Below are 22,210 nucleotides of genomic sequence, written 5' to 3' on the forward strand. Positions count from 1 at the left end.
TCCCTCCCAAGTAGTACATCTGTTTATACTACTTGTACCTTCTGTTTGTGATGTCTTCTAATAATGTTAAAGCAGCAATAGGAGATGGAATAAATTGGCCATTCCGTGCACCATTATACTATTACAGAATGATTACAATCAAGTGAATTAAATTTATAAATGATATGCAATTAATTTTGGTGTATTTCAAAAATTTTAACAATAGATGCAAATGGAAAAAATGGGAGAAAAAAACACAAACAGTAGTACTTCTTTGTCTCTGGATGCCACCCATTTGCAAAACCGTGCAGAAAAGTGCATATGACAGGTGTGAGGCTGCCATGAAAGTGTGCATGACTTTAAGCCAAGTTTAGTTTTTATACATCTCGAAGTGAGGATGGGAAACGGGTGTACACAACATTTTTGTGCATACGCACTGTTTATACATAAGGCCCTTTGTATGTAAACTTATAAATGAATGCTAACTGACTGTTGAAAGAAAAGAGTTTATAACAGATAGGAAGCCTGACCAATTCTCTTTCCTCATTATTGTAGGAACGCTGCCCACCGTGCGTGGATGACTTCCTGTACATCTGTGATGATGCATATAAAAGAGAGGAGCTAATCAACATGGAAATGAACATTTTACGTATACTTAAATTTGATATCAACATTCCAATTGCGTACCGTTTCCTACGGAGATATGCCAAGGTACTGTAGAGTTCCATCTTCTGGAATTGCATTAGAGCATAAAAAGATTTAATGCAAACTAGCCATTTAGCCCAGCACAGCTCGTAATTCTTTGTGTACTAAAGTTTTGACGGTCCCTCGTTTCCCTCGTAACAGGTTGTTTTATTTTTAACACTGTGACGGATAGAGACGCCACTGAGGCTCCAACCTCGGAAACAACTAACACACAGACGATCACAGGTTCAAGTTAGAGGTGTTTATTACAAAATACCTCACAACAGGTTTTTTTTACAAGTCCCACAAGCAGCCAATAAACACAATGGTCTTCTTTTTTCTCATTCCTACTTCAGTATTGTCTCCAGCGAGTGTTGCCCTTCTTCCTCCTAGCTCTGATTCGCTGAAGGAGGCTGGGTGGCTTCCTTTTCTGTCATATTCAAGAGTACTTCTGTGCCAGGGCATAGCCCAAAGGAAGCATTTCCAGGTTTGGCGGAAGTTCTGAAAAGTAGGGATCTCAAATCCCTGCAGCACACCTTAGTGACTTGCATTGGACCCAGCAGGGCTGACTCTCAGCACTACAATTCCCATCATGCCCGCTTAGTCCCACGGCTACCGTGGTCCAGGAATGCTGTGATCAAGAGAATTAAGGATGAAAATATCCAGTTTTAGGAGAATCCCAACCCCTCCAAAGTTCCCATATCTTGTCCTCCTGTCTGGGTAAGGGTCTCCTATTCATCATGGCCGGGATGCCAGCTAATCCTGGTTGGCACTTACAACATGTGTAATGTGCTCTCTGCACGTCCAACAAACATTTATATGTTTAATAGGGTTATATTTAGGAGACTTCAGCAGTAGACTGTTCACCATATTCAAAAGTTGCACTTTGTCGAATCAGGTCACATTACTATTATTCTTTGCAGTTCAAAATCACCACCCCTACTGTGAGCACCACCTTCATAAGGCAATGAATTGGTTTAGAAGTGTAACCCATTTTAAGCAAATTTCACTCATGGTTGTCTCTAAACATATATTAAAACTCTATATTCGTTGGCTCAAAGAAACTAGTTCCTCTTAACTTGTAGCTTATTCCTGGCAATCGCATCTTGAAATGGTCCATCCATCCATCCATTATCCAATCCGTTCTATCCTAACTACAGGGTCACGGGGGCTGGTGTCTGCTGGAGCCAGTCCCAGCCAACACAGGGCACAAGGCAGGAAACAAATCCCGGGCAGGGCGCCAGCCTGAAAAAGTTACGCTCAAAAATTATTATTGATTGTATTACCATTGTCTAGAAAAAAATGTTAATAATAGAGATTCAATTTTTCATTTTTTCTGATTTTTTTTTGTACTGTTTCTAGTGTGCACAGACCTCCATGGAAACCTTAACCTTGGCCCGCTATATATGTGAGCTGACTCTCCAAGAGCTGGATTTTGTCTCTGAGAGAGCTTCCCAATTGGCTGCCGCCTGCTTGCTCTTAGCTATGGCAATGAAGAAGATTGGAGGCTGGGTGAGATGCTGAACACACTCCTTATTTTTTCCAAAAAAAAAAAGAGATGCACCAAGCAATCAGAATTTAAATTTTCACTTTAGATGTATGCTTGTTTAACAACTGATCATAGTTTTATCTGTTTATGTTGAAAAAAGATTTTTTTTCAATCAGCAGGTGCACTAATAACAGTTTTTGAACACTTCTAAAGGGGCCAGAAAGTATTGTTTTGTTCCTGATCCTTTTCTCTTTTACTCTTGAACCTGAGATCCTTGATATCCTGTTGCATTCATCATAGTAAACAAAATAAATGGGAAATAATTGCCTTATTTCTGATTTCCCTTGTATTATTATATAATACATCTGTTAAAATATTACTCTTCAGTAATAGTTTTTAGCTAATGCAAATATAAAATCTTACAATAATAAATATTACAAAATTAAGAGAGTGGTCCACTGACAAGTCAGACGTTAGAAGCTGTTTTTGTGATAACACACTTTTAAAGAGTTTGTGTAAATGGAAATATTCTGAATTATCTTGGTTTTAAGCAGTATTTTTCATTTTCTGGACAGCAAATGTCAGAATGCGCACATACAAAGATAAATCGGATAGTTGATGATACCATTCATTATAAACCATATGCTGATATCCCCCCATGATTACATCCTTTGTTACACTGGGGGGAATTCCTACATCTTCCACACATACATACAGTGGGACATCAGGGCCTTATGTTAGAGATGGACGTTATTTACTTCACAACCTGTGAAGGACTAAGCATATTTATAGAACAAAAAATGTTCAGATTTGGTGTGTTTCTGGTCAGTTTCATTGATGTTTATATATATATATGGGCTTTAATGACAAATGCTGGTCAGTGATATGCAGTTTTTCCAAACAAAGAAAAGCAAAAGTAATGCGTTAAAGTTTATAATGAGTATCTATACAAAACATTTAAGTAGTCCAACTGTGTTCCTCTTACCCTTTACACTCGTGAACAAAGGTTCAGCTTGAATGACTCTGCTATCATTGTTACTCTACCTGCTCTGCAGCTTAACAGAATTATACTGTACACAAAATATATTAATGAGGGCGGCACGGTGGCGCAGTGGTAGCGCTGCTGCCTCGCAGTTAGGAGACCCGGGTTCGCTTCCCGGGTCCTCCCTGCGTGGAGTTTGCATGTTCTCCCGTGTCTGCGTGGGTTTCCTCCGGGTGCTCGGTTTCCTCCCACAATCCAAAGACATGCAGGTTAGGTGGATTGGCGATTCTAAATTGGCCCTAGTGTGTGCTTGGTGTGTGGGTGTGTTTGTGTGTCCTGTGGTGGGTTGGCACCTTGCCCAGGATTGGTTCCTGCCTTGTGCCCTGTGTTAGCTGGGATTGGCTCCGGCAGACCCCCGTGACCCTGTATTCGGATTCAGCGGGTTAGAAAATGGATGGATGGATGGACAAAATATGTTAATGATATTTTTTCTTAATGATAAGCACATACATGGATTTTTTTCCTTCTGACCTGATTGCTTTATCCAGAAGAAATAAATGACACACATGATTTTATTAGATGTTTAAAGCAATGTGTCTCTATCAAACAGAAGCTATTTTTTTACAGTGAAAAAGGAGGAAAGTTTAAATTAATATTTTATTTTTTGTTTCAGACGCCCACTCTGCAGTATCATACGGGGTACACTGTGTCTGACCTTCTTGCTCTAGTGAAGAGGCTAAATTTTTTGGTCACGTATTCAACAGATGAAAAGTTAAAGGCTGTCCGAAGCAAATACTCACACAGGTAACTGATTTATAGCTGAGTGCTTTATCTCTAGCACATCAATTCAAGCTGGTTTTGACTGTCTGCCACCAGGGTGTTGGGATGTTTTCCCCTGTTTATATCGGACACGTCATACTTCGCTAATGGTGTAGGTTTACCATCTGAATACTGACTGGTACGTGATTTTAAGGTGGCAAAAAAGGATTCACGCTTTAATGTTTTAAGATAACATTAGTATAGTAGATCCTTTGTTTTGAAGGGTTCACTTTCACTGTTATTGGTGCTCACAAATGACACCCTAATAAACATGAAACCAATAAATGTTCCTGTTTTAGAAACTTCTTGGTGGGTATGTGTGTATACTGAATAGAGCAAAATTAATTTAGAGGTAATGTTTATTTCAGATTTTTGGTACTGCCTTTTCTAAGGTGTTCTCTTATCTGTTGACAGTGAGAGTCATGAAAAGAGTTTTTATATAAACAGCCTATGCTCCAGAGGCAATTGGGAATGGTCAGGGGTAGGGTATCACAAATAATCTGGAAGGGGGAGTGTCATATTACCTTTATCTGAAAAAAATTGTTCAGTGGATGCAGTGGATTCTTCATGTAGAAAAATCCATAAATTGAATGTTAACATTAAATATCAATTTTAATTTTCTGAGAACTTCAACCTCAGCATTCTAAAATATAGCTACCAAGTAACTATGCCTTTGAATGTAAAATATTAGCACATCTGTAAAAAAATGAACTGTACAGGGAGTTGGTAATTTAAAAAAACAAAAGTGAAACTCACCTAAGTAAATTGTATTTTTGCTAAAATAATATGGATACACACAACTCCTGATAAGTGTGCAGTCGCAAAGATAAAATGATATGCAGGAGGAGAGTGCAATGAGCTTTGCAATTGATAATGGACCCCTTTTGCTAAAAATGTTCAATAAGAATTATAAGTTGAAATCAGTAAGGCTGCTGTGTGCTTTTAGATTTTCTAACAAATGTTTTATTGTATTTCACAGACAGGCTAAAATCATTTGAAATGTAATTGCCGTATAAAGTATGGTACTCCATTTACTGTGTACTTAATCATATGTATCTTTTGATAAATCTTTTCTATTGCTAGGCATATTCTGTATATACTTTCCAATGTACGGCATGGATATTAAAGGATATTTAAATTACATTGTTTTTTTACTTGAGTAGTTTCAATGTAAGATACCTTTATCGAAATATTTTTCACCTATGCAGTAATACTTATACTTTTACTTAAGTACATTTTTTTGTATAAGAGTGGAAGTTAGTGAAGAATGTTTGCAATTGATATCTTTAAAGTTCACATTTTCATGTTTTGTAGTAAGTCATGCAGATCTAAGAAACCAAATCCCTCAGAAATTTTGAGGATTAACTATATTTTAAAAGATCATGTTATCCAAAACAATGCTGTGGCTAAACCACTGCTTAACACTCGATGGCTCATTTAATTATTTAATTATCTGTTTGCTATGTTAAGTTTTAGTTAAAGAGAGAAAAAAATCTATTGTTATTAACACACATGTATTATATATTTACTGTAAGAGGGTAGTTAAATGTCTTGAGATTTGTATACTTTGTGTCCAGTAAGGAGTTAATGATCCTTCATAGACTTTGGTGTGAGGGTCACAACTAGACCTGGATTATAACTTTACTGTTTTATTGTGAAAAGATACTTTAGATGTATTTAGTTATAATTATGATAATGATGGTAAACCATACATTATTACTATTTCTTTTGTTCAATTCCTGTTGTGTTGTCCTTCAATTTTAATTATTTGCTGAGTTAAATATATACGTATTAAGATTAGATTAATAATCCCACAGGAAGATTCAGATGCATACAACTGCAGAAACATAAGAAACAAGGATACATACTCGCTGAACAAATAATACAGTCAATCAATAGATAAATAAATGTATATTGTGTGGATATTTCAAAATTAACTTAACACATGCATCAGGAATAAGCACTGGATTCCCTGATAGCAGTTGTCAGAAAAGAACCCAGATGCACTTCTTAGCACATTGTGGTAGAATGATCCAATGTCTAAAATTCTCCAAGAAAGCACCTTCTGGAGGGAATTTTTCATGATGGCGTCCAATTTTGCCATGATCCCTTTTTCCAAAACGGTTTCCACTGTGTCCAGGATTTGCTCTTTGATCGAGCTCTTGACAAGTTTAGCCGAGCATTTTGCTTCTTTTGAGCTCAAGTTGCTTCCTCAGGAGACTGTAACATAAAGCAACTCACTGGCTACTATGGAATAGTAGAATATTTCCACCAGCTTGTTGCATTCACCAAAACACCAGAGTCTCCTAAGGAAGTACAGTCTGCTCTGGCCCTTCTTATACAGTGCCAATGTGTTGTCACACCAGTCCAGTTTGTTGGTTTAAGTGAACTCCAGGTGCCTGTAGCTCTGCACCACTTCTACATCCTCCCCATGAATGGTGACTGGCCTCGGAGGCTCCTTGACACACCTAAAACCCACCAACAGCTCTTTCTGTCTTGTTGATTTTTGAGTTGCAGGTTGTTGTCCCTACACCACAAGATGAAATCCTTCACAACCTGTCTACATTATAATGATGGAGAAGTCATCTAAAAATTTCTGTAGATGGCAAGCACTGGTATTGTGCTTGAAGCATGTTGTGTAGTCATTTGAACAGGAGGGATAACAGGACAGTTTCCCAAGGTGCTCCAGTATTGCACACCACCATTTCTGACACACAGTCCCTCGGCCTCACAAACTACAGTTTGTTGGTCAGGTAGTCCATAATCCAGGAGGGCATGGGGCATAAAGATTCAAAAATGAGATTTTTTTCCCCAGTCAATGAAACAGAATGGTGTTGAAGGCACTGGTAAAATAAAAACCACCAAGACAATGATATGTGAAAACTCCACTGACGCACAGTGCATCCGGAAAGTATTCACAGCGCTTCACTTTTTCCACATTTTGTTGTGTTACAGCCATATTCCAAAATGGATTACATTCATTTTTTTCCTCAGAATTCTACACACAACACCCCATAATGACATTGTGAAAAAAGTTCACTTGAGGTTTTTGCAAATTTATTTAAAAAAAACAGAAATCACATTTACATAATAAGTATTCACAGCCTTTGCTCAATAGTTTGTCGATGAACCTTTTGGCAGCAAGTTTGTCGATGAACCTTTTGGCAGCAATTATAGCCTCAAGTCTTTTTGAATATAATGCCATAAGCTTGGCACACCTATCCTTGGCCAGTTTCACCCATTCCTCTTTGCAGCACGTCTCAAGCTCCATCAGGTTGGATGGGAAGCGTCGGTGCACAGCCATTTTAAGATCTCTCCAGAGATGTTCAATCGGATTCAAGTCTGGGCTCTGGCTGGGCCACTCAAGGACATTCACAGAGTTGTCCTGAAGCCACTCCTTTGATATCTTGGCTGTGTGCTTAGGGTCGTTGTCCTGCTGAAAGATGAACCATCGCCCCAGTCTGAGGTCAAGAGCGCTCTGGGGCAGGTTTTCATCCAGGATGTCTCTGTACATTGCTGCAGTCATATTTCCCTTTATCCTGGCTAGTCTCCCAGTTCCTGCCACTGAAAAACATCCCCACAGCATGATGCTGCCACCACCATGCTTCACTGTAGGGATGGTATTGGCCTGGTGATGAGCAGTGACTGGTTTCCTCCAAACGTGACGGCTGGCATTCACACCAAAGAGTTCAATCTTTGTCTCATCAGACCAGAGAATTTTGTTTCTCATGGTCTGGGAGTCCTTCAGGTGCCTTTTGGCAAACTCCAGGCGGGCTGCCATGTGCCTTTTACTAAGGAGTGGCTTCCGTCTGGCCACTCTACCATAGAGGCCTGATTGGTGGATTGCTGGAGAGATGGTTGTCCTTCTGGAAGGTTCTCCTCTCTCCACAGAGGACCTCTGGAGCTCTGACAGAGTGACAATTGGGTTCTTGGTCACCTCCCTGACTAAGGCCCTTCTCCCCCGATCGCTCAGTTTAGATGGCCGGCTCTAGGAAGAGTCCTGGTGGTTTCGAACTTCTTCCACTTACAGATGATGGAGGCCACTGTGCTCATTGGGACCTTCAAAGCAGCAGAAATTTTTCTGTAACCTTCCCAAGATTTGTGCCTCGAGACAATCCTGTCTCGGAGGTCTACAGACAATTCCTTTGACTTCATGCTTGGTTTGTGCTCTGACATGAACTGTCAACTGTGGGACCTTATATAGACAGGTGTGTGTTTTTCCAAATCATGTCCAATCAACTGAATTTACCACAGGTGGTTTCCAATTAACCTGCAGAAACATCTCAAGGATGATCAGGGGAAACAGGATGCACCTGAGCTCAATTTTGAGCTTCATGGCAAAGGCTGTGAATACTTATGCACATGTGCTTTCTCAATTTTTTTACTTTTAATAAATTTGCAAAAACCTCAAGTAAACTTTTTTCATGTTGTCATTATGGGGTGTTGTGTGTAGAATTCTGGGTGTAAGCAGTTCAGCATTTGGGTTGCATACCTGTGGTTTAATTGTAATGGTTGCACCATTTTTCATTCACAAAATTGACAAGTTTGCCTCCTTTCTTCAAGCCTCTTCTGTCATTTCATTCATCCATCCATCTATCATCTAACCCACTATATCCTGACTACAGGGTCACGGGAGTCTGCTGGAGCCAATCCCAGCCAACATAGGACGCAAGGCAGGAAACAAACCCCGGGCAGGGTGCCAGGCGCACAAGCAACACACTAGGGACAATTTAGACTCGCCAATGCACCTAACCTGCATGTCTTTGGACTGTGGGAGAAAACCGGAGAACCCGGAGGAAACCCACGTAGACACAGGGAGAACATGCAAACTCCATGCAGGGAGGACTCGGGGAAATGAACCTAGGTCTCCTAACTGAGAGGCAGCAGCACTACCTGTGCCGCCCTCTGTCATTTCATTTAATACAATTGTTTGCTTTACTAAAGAATAAAGTTTCTTTTGTAAGACAATGAACTATGTGAGATAATAGCTTATGGATTAATGTTGCCTGGACTATGATGGTCACTTTTATCACATTTATACAAGGGATATCGTATGTAATAAACATACTTATTAGAAACTTGACAAGATATGATAACTGGTTAACCTCATACCCCCTTTACACTCGTGCCTGAAGAATTAAGCAGGTTTAAACCAGCATTCTAGGGTTATTTTTGTTTGTAGGTAAAAAGTTACAGTATAAAACAATAGAGGTAAATGGATTAAACAAACTCATACTTATCATTTTAGGTATATCAAAAAATTAAAGTGACAAATGCCGCAAAAGTCCAAGCAGTTTGCTGTATGTAACAATGATGAAATATGGAGTTCACTGTCACCATCCAAATTCTTATAAAATCCCATACTACTATCCAAATTCATCTTCAGTTTCTGAATGAGTATTAAGAAGTGAATTAAAGGTATCCCAGACAGGAAACTGATGAATATAAAAAGGGCTCAAATTGATGAGAAATAATGTAGTGGTCTGAAAGGTAAAGCAGGCACAGCATTTTAACACTAGAATTACCAGAGCCTTCAAAAAAATTTGTAGATCTGTCCCACCTTAAATCGTTTCGCACCTCTCCGTCAGCGTCTTTTGTCCTTCAAATGTGTTGATAAGCTGTTTTCTCAGCTCAAGTCTGTTTACCTGCGTGTCAGTTGCTTGGAGTTGTTTAGAGTGAGAGGTCAAGCAAAATCACACATTTTATAAATACTGTATCATTATTTGGAACACATGCATTTCATGTGTGTTCCGTGTGTACAAGAATCTATGTGCAGTAAATGCATCGTTTAAAACAAACGTTTTTCATGTTTTAGTAATAATTGACAAAATGTAGACATGAAGTGTAAAATATGTTACGCATGATTTCCAAATATCAAATAAACAATTTCACAAAAGGTACAAACAGAACAAGTGCGCTTCTATCTATACTAATAAAAGGCAAAGCCCTCACTCACTCACTCACTCACTCATCACTAATTCTCCAACTTTCCGTGTAGGTAGAAGGCTGAAATTTGGCAGGCTCATTCCTTACAGCTTACTTACAAAAGTTGGGCAGGTTTCATTTCGAAATTCTACACTTAATGGTCATAACTGGAAGGTATTTTTCTCCATTAACTGTAATAGAGTTTAGCTGGAAAGACATGGGGGGAGTTTAGTGTGACATCATCACGCCTTCCACGTAATCGCGTGAACTGACTGTCAACACAGTGCGTAGAAAACCAGGAAGACCTCCAAAAAGCGCTTAAGAAAACATGCATTATATAATTGAGAAGGCAGCGAAAAACAATAAGCGAGCGAGTGACATATACTACCATATTCATGAGTCCTGCTACCTCGGAAAGAAAGTAAGGTGCAAACCTAAACTTTAAATTAAGTTCATAGACAGGCTACGCTGGCGTTTCACATGCCCACAGGAATGCGGGATACAAGTTTAATGAGAGGACGCAGGATATAAACGAGAGTTTTGATCACTTTGTAACTAAGTTAAAATTGTAGGTGAAGGGGTGTGCTTATGCAAATTCCGTGAGACTGTGTTTGTGGGGGATTGACAGTTAAGGCGGGGGGAGTCACGTCATCATCACCCCTCCCATTCATCTCATTTCGTTCTGAGCTGAGCTCATGGCTAACGCCGTCTTCGAAGCAACCGTCACACTGCCACCAAATACTCACTGAAAAATCCACAAGTTAATATACACTCTGTCTCTAGAGTTTCTCCACACTGAATCCTCCAGGCACTACTTACAAAAGGTTACATTGACAATCGTGTTACGTTATTTTTAAAATCTTTCCTTTTCTTAGCACAAGCACAGCTGAGAAGCTTCGATGCATGTGCTCCATAACGCGTTAAAAAATAATGCATATATTCACACTTTGCATTACAAGCAAAGGGAGCTTTTGTCAATGCATGAATTCCTGGTACACCGATTACATTGATCAGCGCATCCCGATTCATTTTACCTTCGCACCACCTTAGTTTGAGAAGAAGTATGAAAAAATATGAGGTTAACACAGAAAAACATCACCAATTCAAGATTTATGAATAATCGATTCGCCATCAATAATTGTTTTGGTAAAGCCATCCTCCTTCCATTTTATAAGTTTTCCGCCACTAGCCATGATTAAATGAACGGTAAAAAAGTAATAGCGAAGCGAGGGTGACTTATTTAGGCAGGCATATATATGACAGCAACACTCATGACAATGTCAATCATGTTACGTTATTATTAAAAGGTTTCCTTTTCTTTTTCATTACTTCTTTAACACACTACTTCTCCGCTGGTAGCGGGTATTTTGCTATATATATAATATATGAATTACCTCCAAAGAACGCTGAGACTTTTGATATCATGAACGTGTGTACAAAAGGGGTCTCCTGCCCAGCAAAAGTCGAGCAGCCAGCACGCGTGCATAGCTGTGCTGGCCTTTGAGACGCTGACTGCGCTTCTCCCTTAAGTCAAAGTGAGCACTTTTTAATTTTTTTCTTCCTCCCCCTGCGCTATAGCCCAGACAAGTGCAAACATGGGACCCCTTTTCTACACCACAGCAAAATAATATTAAGGCGATTCACACTTTCTTTTGCACGTATACGATTATGAGGTCCTCAGCTCGGATTATGAAGATACGCACAGGAGTGGAAGACTGACAGTGCCATCACAGCCGATTAATGATAATAATTTTTATTATTATGCTGTCTTAAGGAATTGTTCTGTTGTGTATATTGTATTGTATTGACCCCCTACTTTTGACACCCACTGCACGCCCAACCTACCTGGAAAGGGGTCTCTCTTTGAACTGCCTTTCCCGAGGTTTCTTCCATTTTTCCTACAAGGTTTTATTGGGAGTTTTTCCTTGTCTTCTCAGAGAGTCAAGGCTGGGGGGCTGTCAAAAGGCAGGGCCTGTTAAAGCCCATTGCGGCACTTCCTGTGTGATTTTGGGCTATACAAAAATAAACTGTAAAAAAAACTGTAATGACGGTGACGTCTCACCAGTCTACACAAGACCCACCGCGACTGTCCCCAAAAGACGATCATAACGTCAGCGAACACATCACTCTATACTATATAAAAGGAAAGGCAACTTTCCTTTCTTTACACCTTTTTTCCTTTTATCCCAAACCAAAGCCTTTCTCTCAACATTGCAAAGGACACAAAAATAATTTTCTTTAATTGCCGGTAAGGCACATTACCAGAGGCACAAATTTGAAAGTTCACATAGAAAATGTAATTTCTATACCACAGCCGTCGTGTAGCGCCTTTCAAAAGGGATCTACTACCGAGAGATGATCCATATACATTTTAGCTGCTGTTAGTTACTTACCTGTTGTGTTACACAGTCTTTAAAATGTAGTTTACCCGCAACCACTCCAGTAGTGCTCAATGTACCTTAAAACGTTAATGTTTTACTGTTTAATAACTTAGACTATATTTTATTATTTTTCCCTTGCACTGAGTGACCAAAGCTATACACACACATATAGACACATACAAACATACACACAAGTATATGTATGTGTATATATATGTATGTATGTGTGTGTTATATATATATATATATATATATATATATATATATATACACACACACACATATATATAATTTGTGTGTCTGTGTGTATATATATGACAGCAGCAATCCAAGCTGTGAGAAAACAGTAAAAGGAGGCGTGTCAGGCGTGGTGGTACATTTTCTGATGCAGCTAGGCGAAAATAACTTTGTGACACTGCCACCAAATACACAAAACAATTACATTGACAATCATGTTACGTTATTTTCAAAATGTTTCCTTTTCTTTCTCTTTCCTTCTTTAACACACTACTTCTCCGCTGCCAAGCGCGGGTATTTTGCTATATATAGATAGATAGAGATATATGTATATATATATATATATATATATATATATATATATATATATATATATATATATATATATATATATATATATATATATATATATATATATCTATGTATATATGTATACTAGCAAAATACCGGCTTAGAGAAGTAGTGTGTTAAAGAAGTTATGAAAAGAAAACCAAACATTTTAAAAATAACGTAAGATGATTGTTAATGTAATTGTTTTGTCATTGATATTGAGTGTTGTTGTCATATCTATCCATTTATATATATATATATATATATATATCTGTATATATATATATATGTATATATATATATATATATATATATATATATATATATATATATATATATATATATATATAGCAAAATACCTGTGATTGGCAGCGAGAAGTAAAAGAAAAGGAAACATTTTAATAATAACGTAACATGATTGACAATGTAATTGTTTTGTCATTGTCATGAGTGTTGCTGGCATATATATATATATATATATATATATATATATACACACACATATATACACATATATATACATATATATATATATATATATATATATACACACACACATATATACATACTGTATATACACATATACATATCTACATATATACTGTATATACACATATATATACAAATCTACATATATATATATCCACATATATATATATTAGGGGTGGGACTCGATTAAAAAAATTAATCCAATTAATTAGAGGATTAATCGTATGTAATCGCACACGTAAATTTGCCCCAAATCGCAAATGTTTTTTTTTTTAATTTAAAAGTGTTTTAGTGGGCGACAGAATCAAATAATAGACATGTACATGAATATTGTAAACTGAAGCTGTTTTAATTTCTGAAAAAAAGCCTTTAAACTGCATTTGAATTCAAAACAGAAACAAAAATATCATCCCTGGTTAAAATTGGGCAGACTTAAAAATAAAGTGGTAGTTTAAGTACTTTAAGTAGATTTTCAGAATAGTATTGTCTTTAAATAATAATAACCAAAATTTCAACATAAAGTACAGTTTTCTTCTTAAAAAATAAGTCAGAAACATAAAAGGTAATTTGACCAACTTAATCTTTAAACTCTGAGTAACCTTAGCCAAAATTATTTTGTACATTAGGCTAAAACAGTGTGATCATTGAACATTTTGTAATTAGATGTAATTAGAATTACTAACGGTCACGGAAGTCCAATGATCCCCAGTAAGAGCCACAAAGTCTGCTTTCTGTAATGCATCTAATTTTGCTTGCTTTTCAGTGTGCACAAAACCATGCTTTTATCAAGGCTTCGCTCGGAAGTCGAAATGATCAGTCGTAGGAACGCGCTTTATTCCGACTCTAACATTTTTGTAGCTGTGATGTGTGCATCAGTGTAATGGATGTACCAGGAAATCATGCATTGACAAAAGTTCCCGTTTGCTTGGAATTGAAAGTGTGATTAAATGCGTTATTTTTAACGCGTTATGGAGACATGCATCGAAGCTTCTCAGCTGTGCTTGTGCTAATAAAGGGAAACATTTTAAAAATAGCGTAACATGATTCTGCGTTAACGAATATTTTTCATACGTCCCAAACCAAGGAGATCGAAGGTAAAATGAATCAGATAGCGTACATAGTCAGTAGTGCATCCCTCTCGGGAATCGAACCTCGAATGTCACATTAGAGGCGAAGACTCTACAATTCGCCACAGCGTGTGGCTTGTCTATGCGAGTATGTACTGTAGATCGGGTATATATATACATTTAAATATATACCAGCGTATCGCAGTGGAGAAGTAGAAGTTATGAAAAAGAAAAGGGAACATTTTAAAAATAACGTAACATGACTGTCAATATACAGTATTTGTTTTGTGAGTGTTACTGAGTGTTGCTGTCATCAAGGATTTGATTATCATTATTTCTTTCAATCAGGTTTGTATTTGTAGATGTGTTGTGTTCAAGTTACATTCCGTGTTTGTCAATCGTTGTAAAGATGACAGGTTTCATTCATCGATTAGTTTCTTACTGCATCAATAAACAGCTCGTCTTCTTCTTTATCTGAGACCTGACACACTGCATGCACGGGTTTTTTTTTACACTGTCTTCCTTTAGCGGGACATTGACTTTTTCCACCGTGTGCTTTGTTTCCACAGTAGCAGCATTTATGAATATGCTGTATGTATCAGGCGCTTCATATTTTTGCTGCCTTTTCAATTGTGTAATTGTGTTTTGTTCAGCTCTTTGGAACTGTTGCCTTTTATCTGTGCACTGCGTCAGTTCACGTGAGCCGCTCGGTGTACATGCAGCGAAGTTCCCCAGTTGTGCTGGTGCCATCTCGTGCTATGTCCATGGCTGTATTTAATGTTACCTTAGTCCTGGCACTTAAAACTTTCTCTCGCAGTTTAGCTGAGTTTGTGTCAAACACCACCCTGACCATCTCATCTTCCTCTCCATAAGCACAGTCCTTAACCCGTGAATATTTAGTGGGAGTTTGCTATTGGATTTTTATTGGCTGACGGACGGCCTTATATGGGCAGGCACTAAATTACAAACGCCAGCAGCAGCCTGTCTATGAACTTAATTTAAAGTGTAGGTTTACATCGTGCTTTGTTTCCGAAGTAGCAGAACTCATCAATATAGTTGTATATGTCGCTCGCTTCTTATTGTTTCGCTACCTTCTCAATTATATAATGCATGTTTTCTTCAGCGCTTTTTGGAAGTCTTCCTGATTTTCTACGTACTGCGTGATTACGTGGGAGGCGTGATGATGTCACACGAAACTCCGCCCACGGCGTTCAAGCTCATCTCCATTACAGTAAATGGAGAAAACAGCTTCCAGTTATGACCATTACGCGTAGAATTTCGATATAAAACCTGCCCAACTTTTGTAAGGAAGCTGTAAGGAATGAACCTGCCAAATTTCAGCCTTCCACCCACACGGGAAGTTGGAGAATTAGTGATGAGTGAGTGAGTGAGTGAGTGAGGGCTTTGCCTTTTATTATTATAGATATATAGATATATATATATAGATATATAGATATATAGATATGAGAACAACACTCATATCAATGACAAAACAATTACATTAACAATCATGTTACATAATTTTTAAAATTTTTCCTTTTCTTTTTCGTACCTTCTTTAACACACTACTTATCCACTGCGAAGCGCGGGTATTCTGCTAGTTCAAGAATATAACTACAGAAAAAGAACCCGCATTAGGGTGCGACATTGACACGCATTTACTACAACCACTTCAGTGGCGCAATGGTAATCAGCTGTTGACTGGTAATCAAAATTTCACGGGTTCGATCCTGGACAAGTCCATTTAGAGAAGTGAACTGGTCTTATTCTTACTATTTTAAAATAAAACCATACATTATATTTAAGTCTGTAACAGCCAGTGTAAATGTATGATGCTCGTAAAGGTTAGCTTTGTGTGTGTTTTTTGTTTTTTTTTTGTTCAGTTTTATTCTGTGTTGTGTACACAATCTTACCCCCCAATCTGACACTGCTGTTTTCACATAAAGATGCACTATAGCTCTGCACTCTACTTGTGACTTTACGTTGTTGGAAGTAAGTAAATAAACCAAGGTAAATAAAATTCGTTCTGGCTCTTTTATACAAAGTACAGTGACGGTTGGTAGGATCGTGAACGCAACTGAGAGAATAAAACTGAATTTAAAAAAAAAAAAAAACACAAAGCTAACCTTTACAAGTATCATACATTTACACCGGTTGTTACAGACTGAAATCAAATGTATGTTCTTATTCTAAAATAGTGAGAATAAGAGCAGTTCACTTCTCAAAACGGACTCATCCGGGATCGAACCCGTGAAGTTTTGATTAGCAGTCAACAGCTGATTACCATTGCACCACTGAAGTGGTTGTAGTAAATGCGTGTCAATGTCACACCCTAATGCGGGTTCTTTTTCTGCAGTTATATTCTTGAATAGAAGCGCACTTGTTTTGTTGTTTGTACCTTTTGTGAAATTGTTTATTTGATATTTGGAAATCAGGCTTAACATATTTTACACTTCATGTTTACATTTTGTCAATTATTACTAAAGCATAAACGTTTCTGTTTTAACGATACGTTTACTGCACATAGATTCTTGTAGACACGGAACACACATGAAATGCATGTGTTCCAAATAACGATATAGTATTATAAAAAGTGTGATTTTGCTTGACTTCTGACTCTAAACAACTTGAGCTGAGAAAACTGTGCGCCGGTGGGGGATGTGATAGCAGGCTTCTTGCTGCTTATCAATGCATTTAAAGGACAAAAGACACTGATGGAGAGGTGTGAAGCGATTTTAAGGTGGGACAGATCTACAAGTTTTTTCAAAGGCTCTGGTAATTCTAGTGTTAAACACATGACTCCGGTGACTCAGAGGAGATCTCATCTTAGTGAAATCAAATGTGCCGTACTTCCCAACCTGATGTAAATTATGCCATCATCATGACTTGTCTGCGCCCCCAAAATGGTGTTTCACTGAATTTAAGGCCGATGACACTAAAAAGGTTTCAACAGTGTGTGTTTAGTTTTCAAATTTTGTTTCAAGTGGAAAAGGGTAAAAATATGAGAAGGATGATACATCTGGTACATTTCACCTATCTCTATGACACCATTATCGTGAAATGTATCGATGTCTTATGATCTGGTGGGTCACTGAAAAATGTGAAGAGAAAAAGATGCAATTGATGTAACCACTGTCGATCACTACCTCTAGCTAATATGTGTGTGTTTTTTTGCTTTTGTTTTACAGGGTGTTTTTTGAAGTGGCGAAGATTAAACCACTTGACATGTTGGATCTCCATCAAATGTTAGAATGCTAGCAATGTTGGCCTTCTTGTAAAATCGAGATGTAAATAATTATATTTATATATAACATTATGTTAAAAATTTTAATTTTAAATTTTTTTTTACTTTTAAAGTTTGTTCTTTGTATGATAGGTATCACCCACTTCTTGACTGAGCAGGTGTATTTCATTTTATCAGTATATATAAAAAAACTACCTGCATTACCATTACTGACAAGAAATAATGACTGCAATATACTTGAGAGAAAACAAAAAATATATAGACTGAAAAGCTAACATGGCTCTTATAGTGTTGCTGTGAATATCCATGTATAGACTCTTCAGTGTGGTACAGTGTGTATCGTGTGTGTGTGTGTTTTATGTGTCTCTTATTAATTAATGCTATGTACAGTAAATCCTTTGTCAAATAGAAGAGAAACTCTGTATACCACTCTGTGATGCCCAGTTATGTTAGTTGTCTTTTTACATTTAATACTATATTAAGACCCATTTTTTTAAGTTTTGTGTAGAAAAGAAACCAAAAAACTTGTTTAAAAGAAATTGTCTTAAAAATAAATTGTATTGAAGTGTATTTCATTTATTTAAAAAAATCTATTTTAAGCTGAATATTGTTTTACATGTAGGACTTTTTTTTCTGAGGAAAGTGAGGCTTTTAAAATGTTTATGTTCAGTTTCATCTTTTACAACTTTGACAACTGTGTTTACTTCTGTTGACAAAAATGTTAGAATATCTACTTCTTTGAAAGTGATACAATTTTGTTCAAGCAGTGATTCTGTTGCTGCTTCACAGCTTTAGTGTCATGAATTTACATGCAGGACACTGCCTCTACACGTTGTGTATCCACTTTTTTTTCCCATATTCAAAAGACTTTAGAGATTAGGTTTACTGGAACCTGACCCAGTATAAGCAAGGGGAAAGGACTGGTGCCCTAGCCAGAGTTCGTTCTTGTCTTAAATTCAGTGCTGCCAAGAAAACAACCAGCTGTCAGTAACCCTGAACTATATACACGGGTTGCAACCTGGATGGATACTGTGAGGTTTTTAGAGCAAGCAACCCCATTTATAAATTGTGATTTAAGGTATATACACATTCATTTTAAATCCTACCATATCCTGATTTAAAAAAAAAAAAAGCTAAATCATGATATGACAATTTTTAAAACTGCATGCACTGATCCTGCAACTGTGTGGATTTTACATGTTCCACGTGTGTGCTCTTGGATTTCCTGGAGACCTGCAGCATAAAGGATAAAATCAGTACATTTCAAATCAAAGTCCTTTCTTTATAATCATGGTATATATTAGTTGGTAAATGAATTATTTTTATTATAAAAAGCATGTTCTTGTATTTTAAAATATAAAATTTAGTTGAAGAAATAGGGATCCGAATGCGAGGAAAAATTCCTCAAAACTTACCAAAGACATCTACTTTGAATTGGGAAGATTTTGATTTAAGGAAAATGTGCCCTATGCATTTATGAGGCATACTCATGATAAAAGTAAACTAAATGCTTTTGAGTTTTTGACGTTTTCCACAGGTGCATTACCAATTGGCACTTGTCATATGCCTCACTCACCATATGTTCAGTCTGCATATTTTCCTCCTCTAATATGTCCAGTTCTTCTTCATCAAAGGCTAGATACTGCCAAGGCTTGTAACAAATGGTGGTCTCCACAAAAATATGCCAGGTGTCTGATACAGTGGTAAGGCAGTGAGTATGCCATGAAATCGTATGCTTTGAGTATGCATCTGCCATCAGACAGGTATGGCTAGATGTGATTCGAAGTGTGCGCCAGCCCCCATCACATGCATTTCTTATGCATACTCAAAATATTTTTACTATACAGTGCTAGCATACTTACTGAATCACACACAGAAACAACAGTCTGACAAGAGATGTACAGTCAAGTTCAGTGCTACATGGATTCTTCTGATTCACCTAAAGCTCTGATGAAAACTCAGAAGCATGTCAACATTGAGCAAAAGACAACTGTGCATTTATTGTCACATTTTCATACATTCTTAGGTCTAACATTAGTCTGACGCCTTCCATCATTGTACTCCTCAGCTATAGTTTAATGATTCTACTATTTGCTGTTTTCACCACATAGAAACAGATGTGGGCTGTGTACTATTTATTCTCAAGTTAAATGAAAAAATTTGCAATTACCTTTGCCACTGATTTTACATATGGCTAACCCACAGCGTAGCATGGCTGTGACACTTTTCACCTACCACATTTTTCTAACCCACTTATTCAGGTGTGGATTGTGTGGCAGCTGGAGCTTATCCTAGCAGTCAGCAGGCACAAGGCAGGAATAATACCTAGACAGTGTGCCCAGTCTATTGCAGGGCGAATACACACACTACGGCCAGTTTAGCAACTGTAATTCACCTAACCTGCACATCTTTGAACTGGCAAGAGAACCTGGAAAGTGAGACGTGTTCCCATAACCATGAGGCAGCAGTGCCAGTACTGCACCACCATGTCATCCCCAATTACATTCGGTTTTAGTTCTTCTGTGGCATTGTAAAATAAAATAACGGCGAGTGGTGGCTTGGTGTGTATTGGTGAAGAGTGCACACTAGAGTTCCACTGTACACAATAAAAATCAATGCCTTAGATATTTAAAAAGCTAAGGTCACTTGTTTTAATTTTGGTCCTGACGTAGTGTGAATTGTGGGACCTTAAATATACAGTTGTGTGTCTTTCTAAATGTTCATTCAATTCAGTTTGCCATAGGTGGATTCCAATCACATTCTGGACACATCTTGAGAATAATTAAAGCAAATAAATGCATCTGGCCACAATCTGGAGCGCCACAGGAAAAGGGTTTGAGTATTTACATGAATGAGATATTTTAGTGTTTGAATTTTAATACATTTGAAAACCAGTCAAGTTATTCAGTGCAGATTAATGGGCAGAAGTTACACATTTAACCATTTAAAATTACATCTACAACACAAAGTGTGCAGAAACTGAAATCTGAATACTTTTTAAATCCACTTTATACACTATATTAGAGTAAACCACAGAGGGAGACGAGTAGTGTGGTGAGGTATATCTGAGCTTCTTTTAAAATATCTGGATTTCATAAAAAAGTTGCTTTTTTAGCTTCCTAGAGATATGCACTTTTACAACACATGTGCTCTCAAAAGACTCAGTGACAAGGAATACACTCCAGACATTATAAAGGTTTGAGGCAGCCACCTGTATATTATATCCGGGCTGCAAACGTTTTAAAATAATTGAACAGAAATGTTTCCAAAGTCTGAGTCCAACACAGAACTGCCAGACTGGAGGTAAGATGCCGGCTTTAAAGGCCCGGAACCAGAAGTGACATCATCAAAACCGTCGGAATCAGAAGTGGCGTCATCAAAGGCACTCGAGAGAGAGCTTTGGTGTTGGCATTGAGAGATGATGAACTAGCGAAAACTTGTATGGTTGAAGATCAAGAAACCACCTAGTGACCCGTGGATTCGACTCCTTGTGGAGGGCCATCCACTGTAGTGGCGCAAGGTCCGTCACCAGAGTGAATTCACAACCCAGGAGGTAGTACCTCAACTGCGTAATCGCCCATTTAATCGACAGAGTCTCTCTTTCCACCACTGCATACCTAGTCTCCAGATCCAGCAGTTTCCGGCTCAGGAACATAATGGGGTGCTCAACACCATCGACACTCTGGCTCAGCACCGCACCCAGGCCTGTGTCTGAAGCGTCTGTCTGGAGAATGAAAGGTAGAGAAAAATTGGGTGCTTTCAAAATAGATGTTGAAGTAAGGGCCTGCTTCAAGTCACAGAATGCAGCATCCATCTTATCAGTCCATATCACATTGTTGGGAGACCTCTTCTTTGTCAGATCAGTCAAGGGTGCCGCTCTCTGAAAAGCAAGGTACAAACTGGCAGTAGTACCAGACCAATCTGAGAAATGCTTGGACCTGCCACTTGGTTTGCAGACGGGGCCATTTCAGAATGGCTTCTACCTTTGAACATTGTGGTTTGACGGTACCTCAACCCTTTTTTCATTATTCGAAGCCCAGCTTTTGCTAGCGTCTGCAATACCGCTTTCACGTGCTGTTTGTGATCCTTCCACGTGCTGGAATAGATGACAACGTCATCTAGATAGGCAGCACTATACACATTATAGGTTCAGAGCACTTTGTCCACCAGACATTGGAAAGACGCAGGAGCCCCGTGTAACCCGAATGGAAGGACACGATACTGCCAATGTCCGCTAGAGGTGCTAAACGTTGTCTTGACCTTAGCGGAGGCTGTTAAAGGAATCTGCCAGTACCCTTTAGTCATGTCAAGTGTTGTCAAAAACTTTGTTTGGACAAGCCTTTTGAGTAGGTCATCCACTTGAGGCATTGGATAAACGTCAAATTGGAAGTTTAAGTTTATGGAAGTCATTGCAAAACCTCCAACTTCTGTCAGGCTTACTAACCAAGACAATCGGACTGGACCAGGGACTATAACTTTCCTCTATCACTCCTAGTTAAAGCATAAACTTGATTTCAAACTCCACTTCTATTTTCTTTGCCTCAGGAAGTCGATAGGGATGCTCTCTAATGATAACCCCGGGCA

General features: G+C 38.0%; 1 protein-coding gene across 2 annotated transcripts in view; it reads left to right on the forward strand.

Moving 5' to 3' along the window:
* ccnb3 (cyclin B3) overlaps positions 1 to 18,156 on the forward strand; it is a 52,760-nt gene extending 34,604 nt beyond the window's left edge. Inside the window, exons 9-12 of one of the 2 annotated variants that reach the window (XM_039766387.1) lie at positions 535 to 690; positions 2,026 to 2,175; positions 3,808 to 3,938; positions 17,571 to 18,156. In XM_039766387.1, coding sequence (XP_039622321.1) covers positions 535 to 690; positions 2,026 to 2,175; positions 3,808 to 3,938; positions 17,571 to 17,640 — 507 coding nt within the window. In that variant the 3' untranslated portion in view covers positions 17,641 to 18,156. The remainder of the gene's footprint in view (positions 1 to 534; positions 691 to 2,025; positions 2,176 to 3,807; positions 3,939 to 17,570) is intronic. The other variant, XM_039766386.1, reaches the window with a different exon arrangement.
* The last annotated feature ends 4,054 nt before the right edge of the window (positions 18,157 to 22,210 follow it).

Source organism: Polypterus senegalus, chromosome 10 (genome assembly GCF_016835505.1).
Source record: "Polypterus senegalus isolate Bchr_013 chromosome 10, ASM1683550v1, whole genome shotgun sequence".
NCBI lineage: Eukaryota > Metazoa > Chordata > Cladistia > Polypteriformes > Polypteridae > Polypterus > Polypterus senegalus.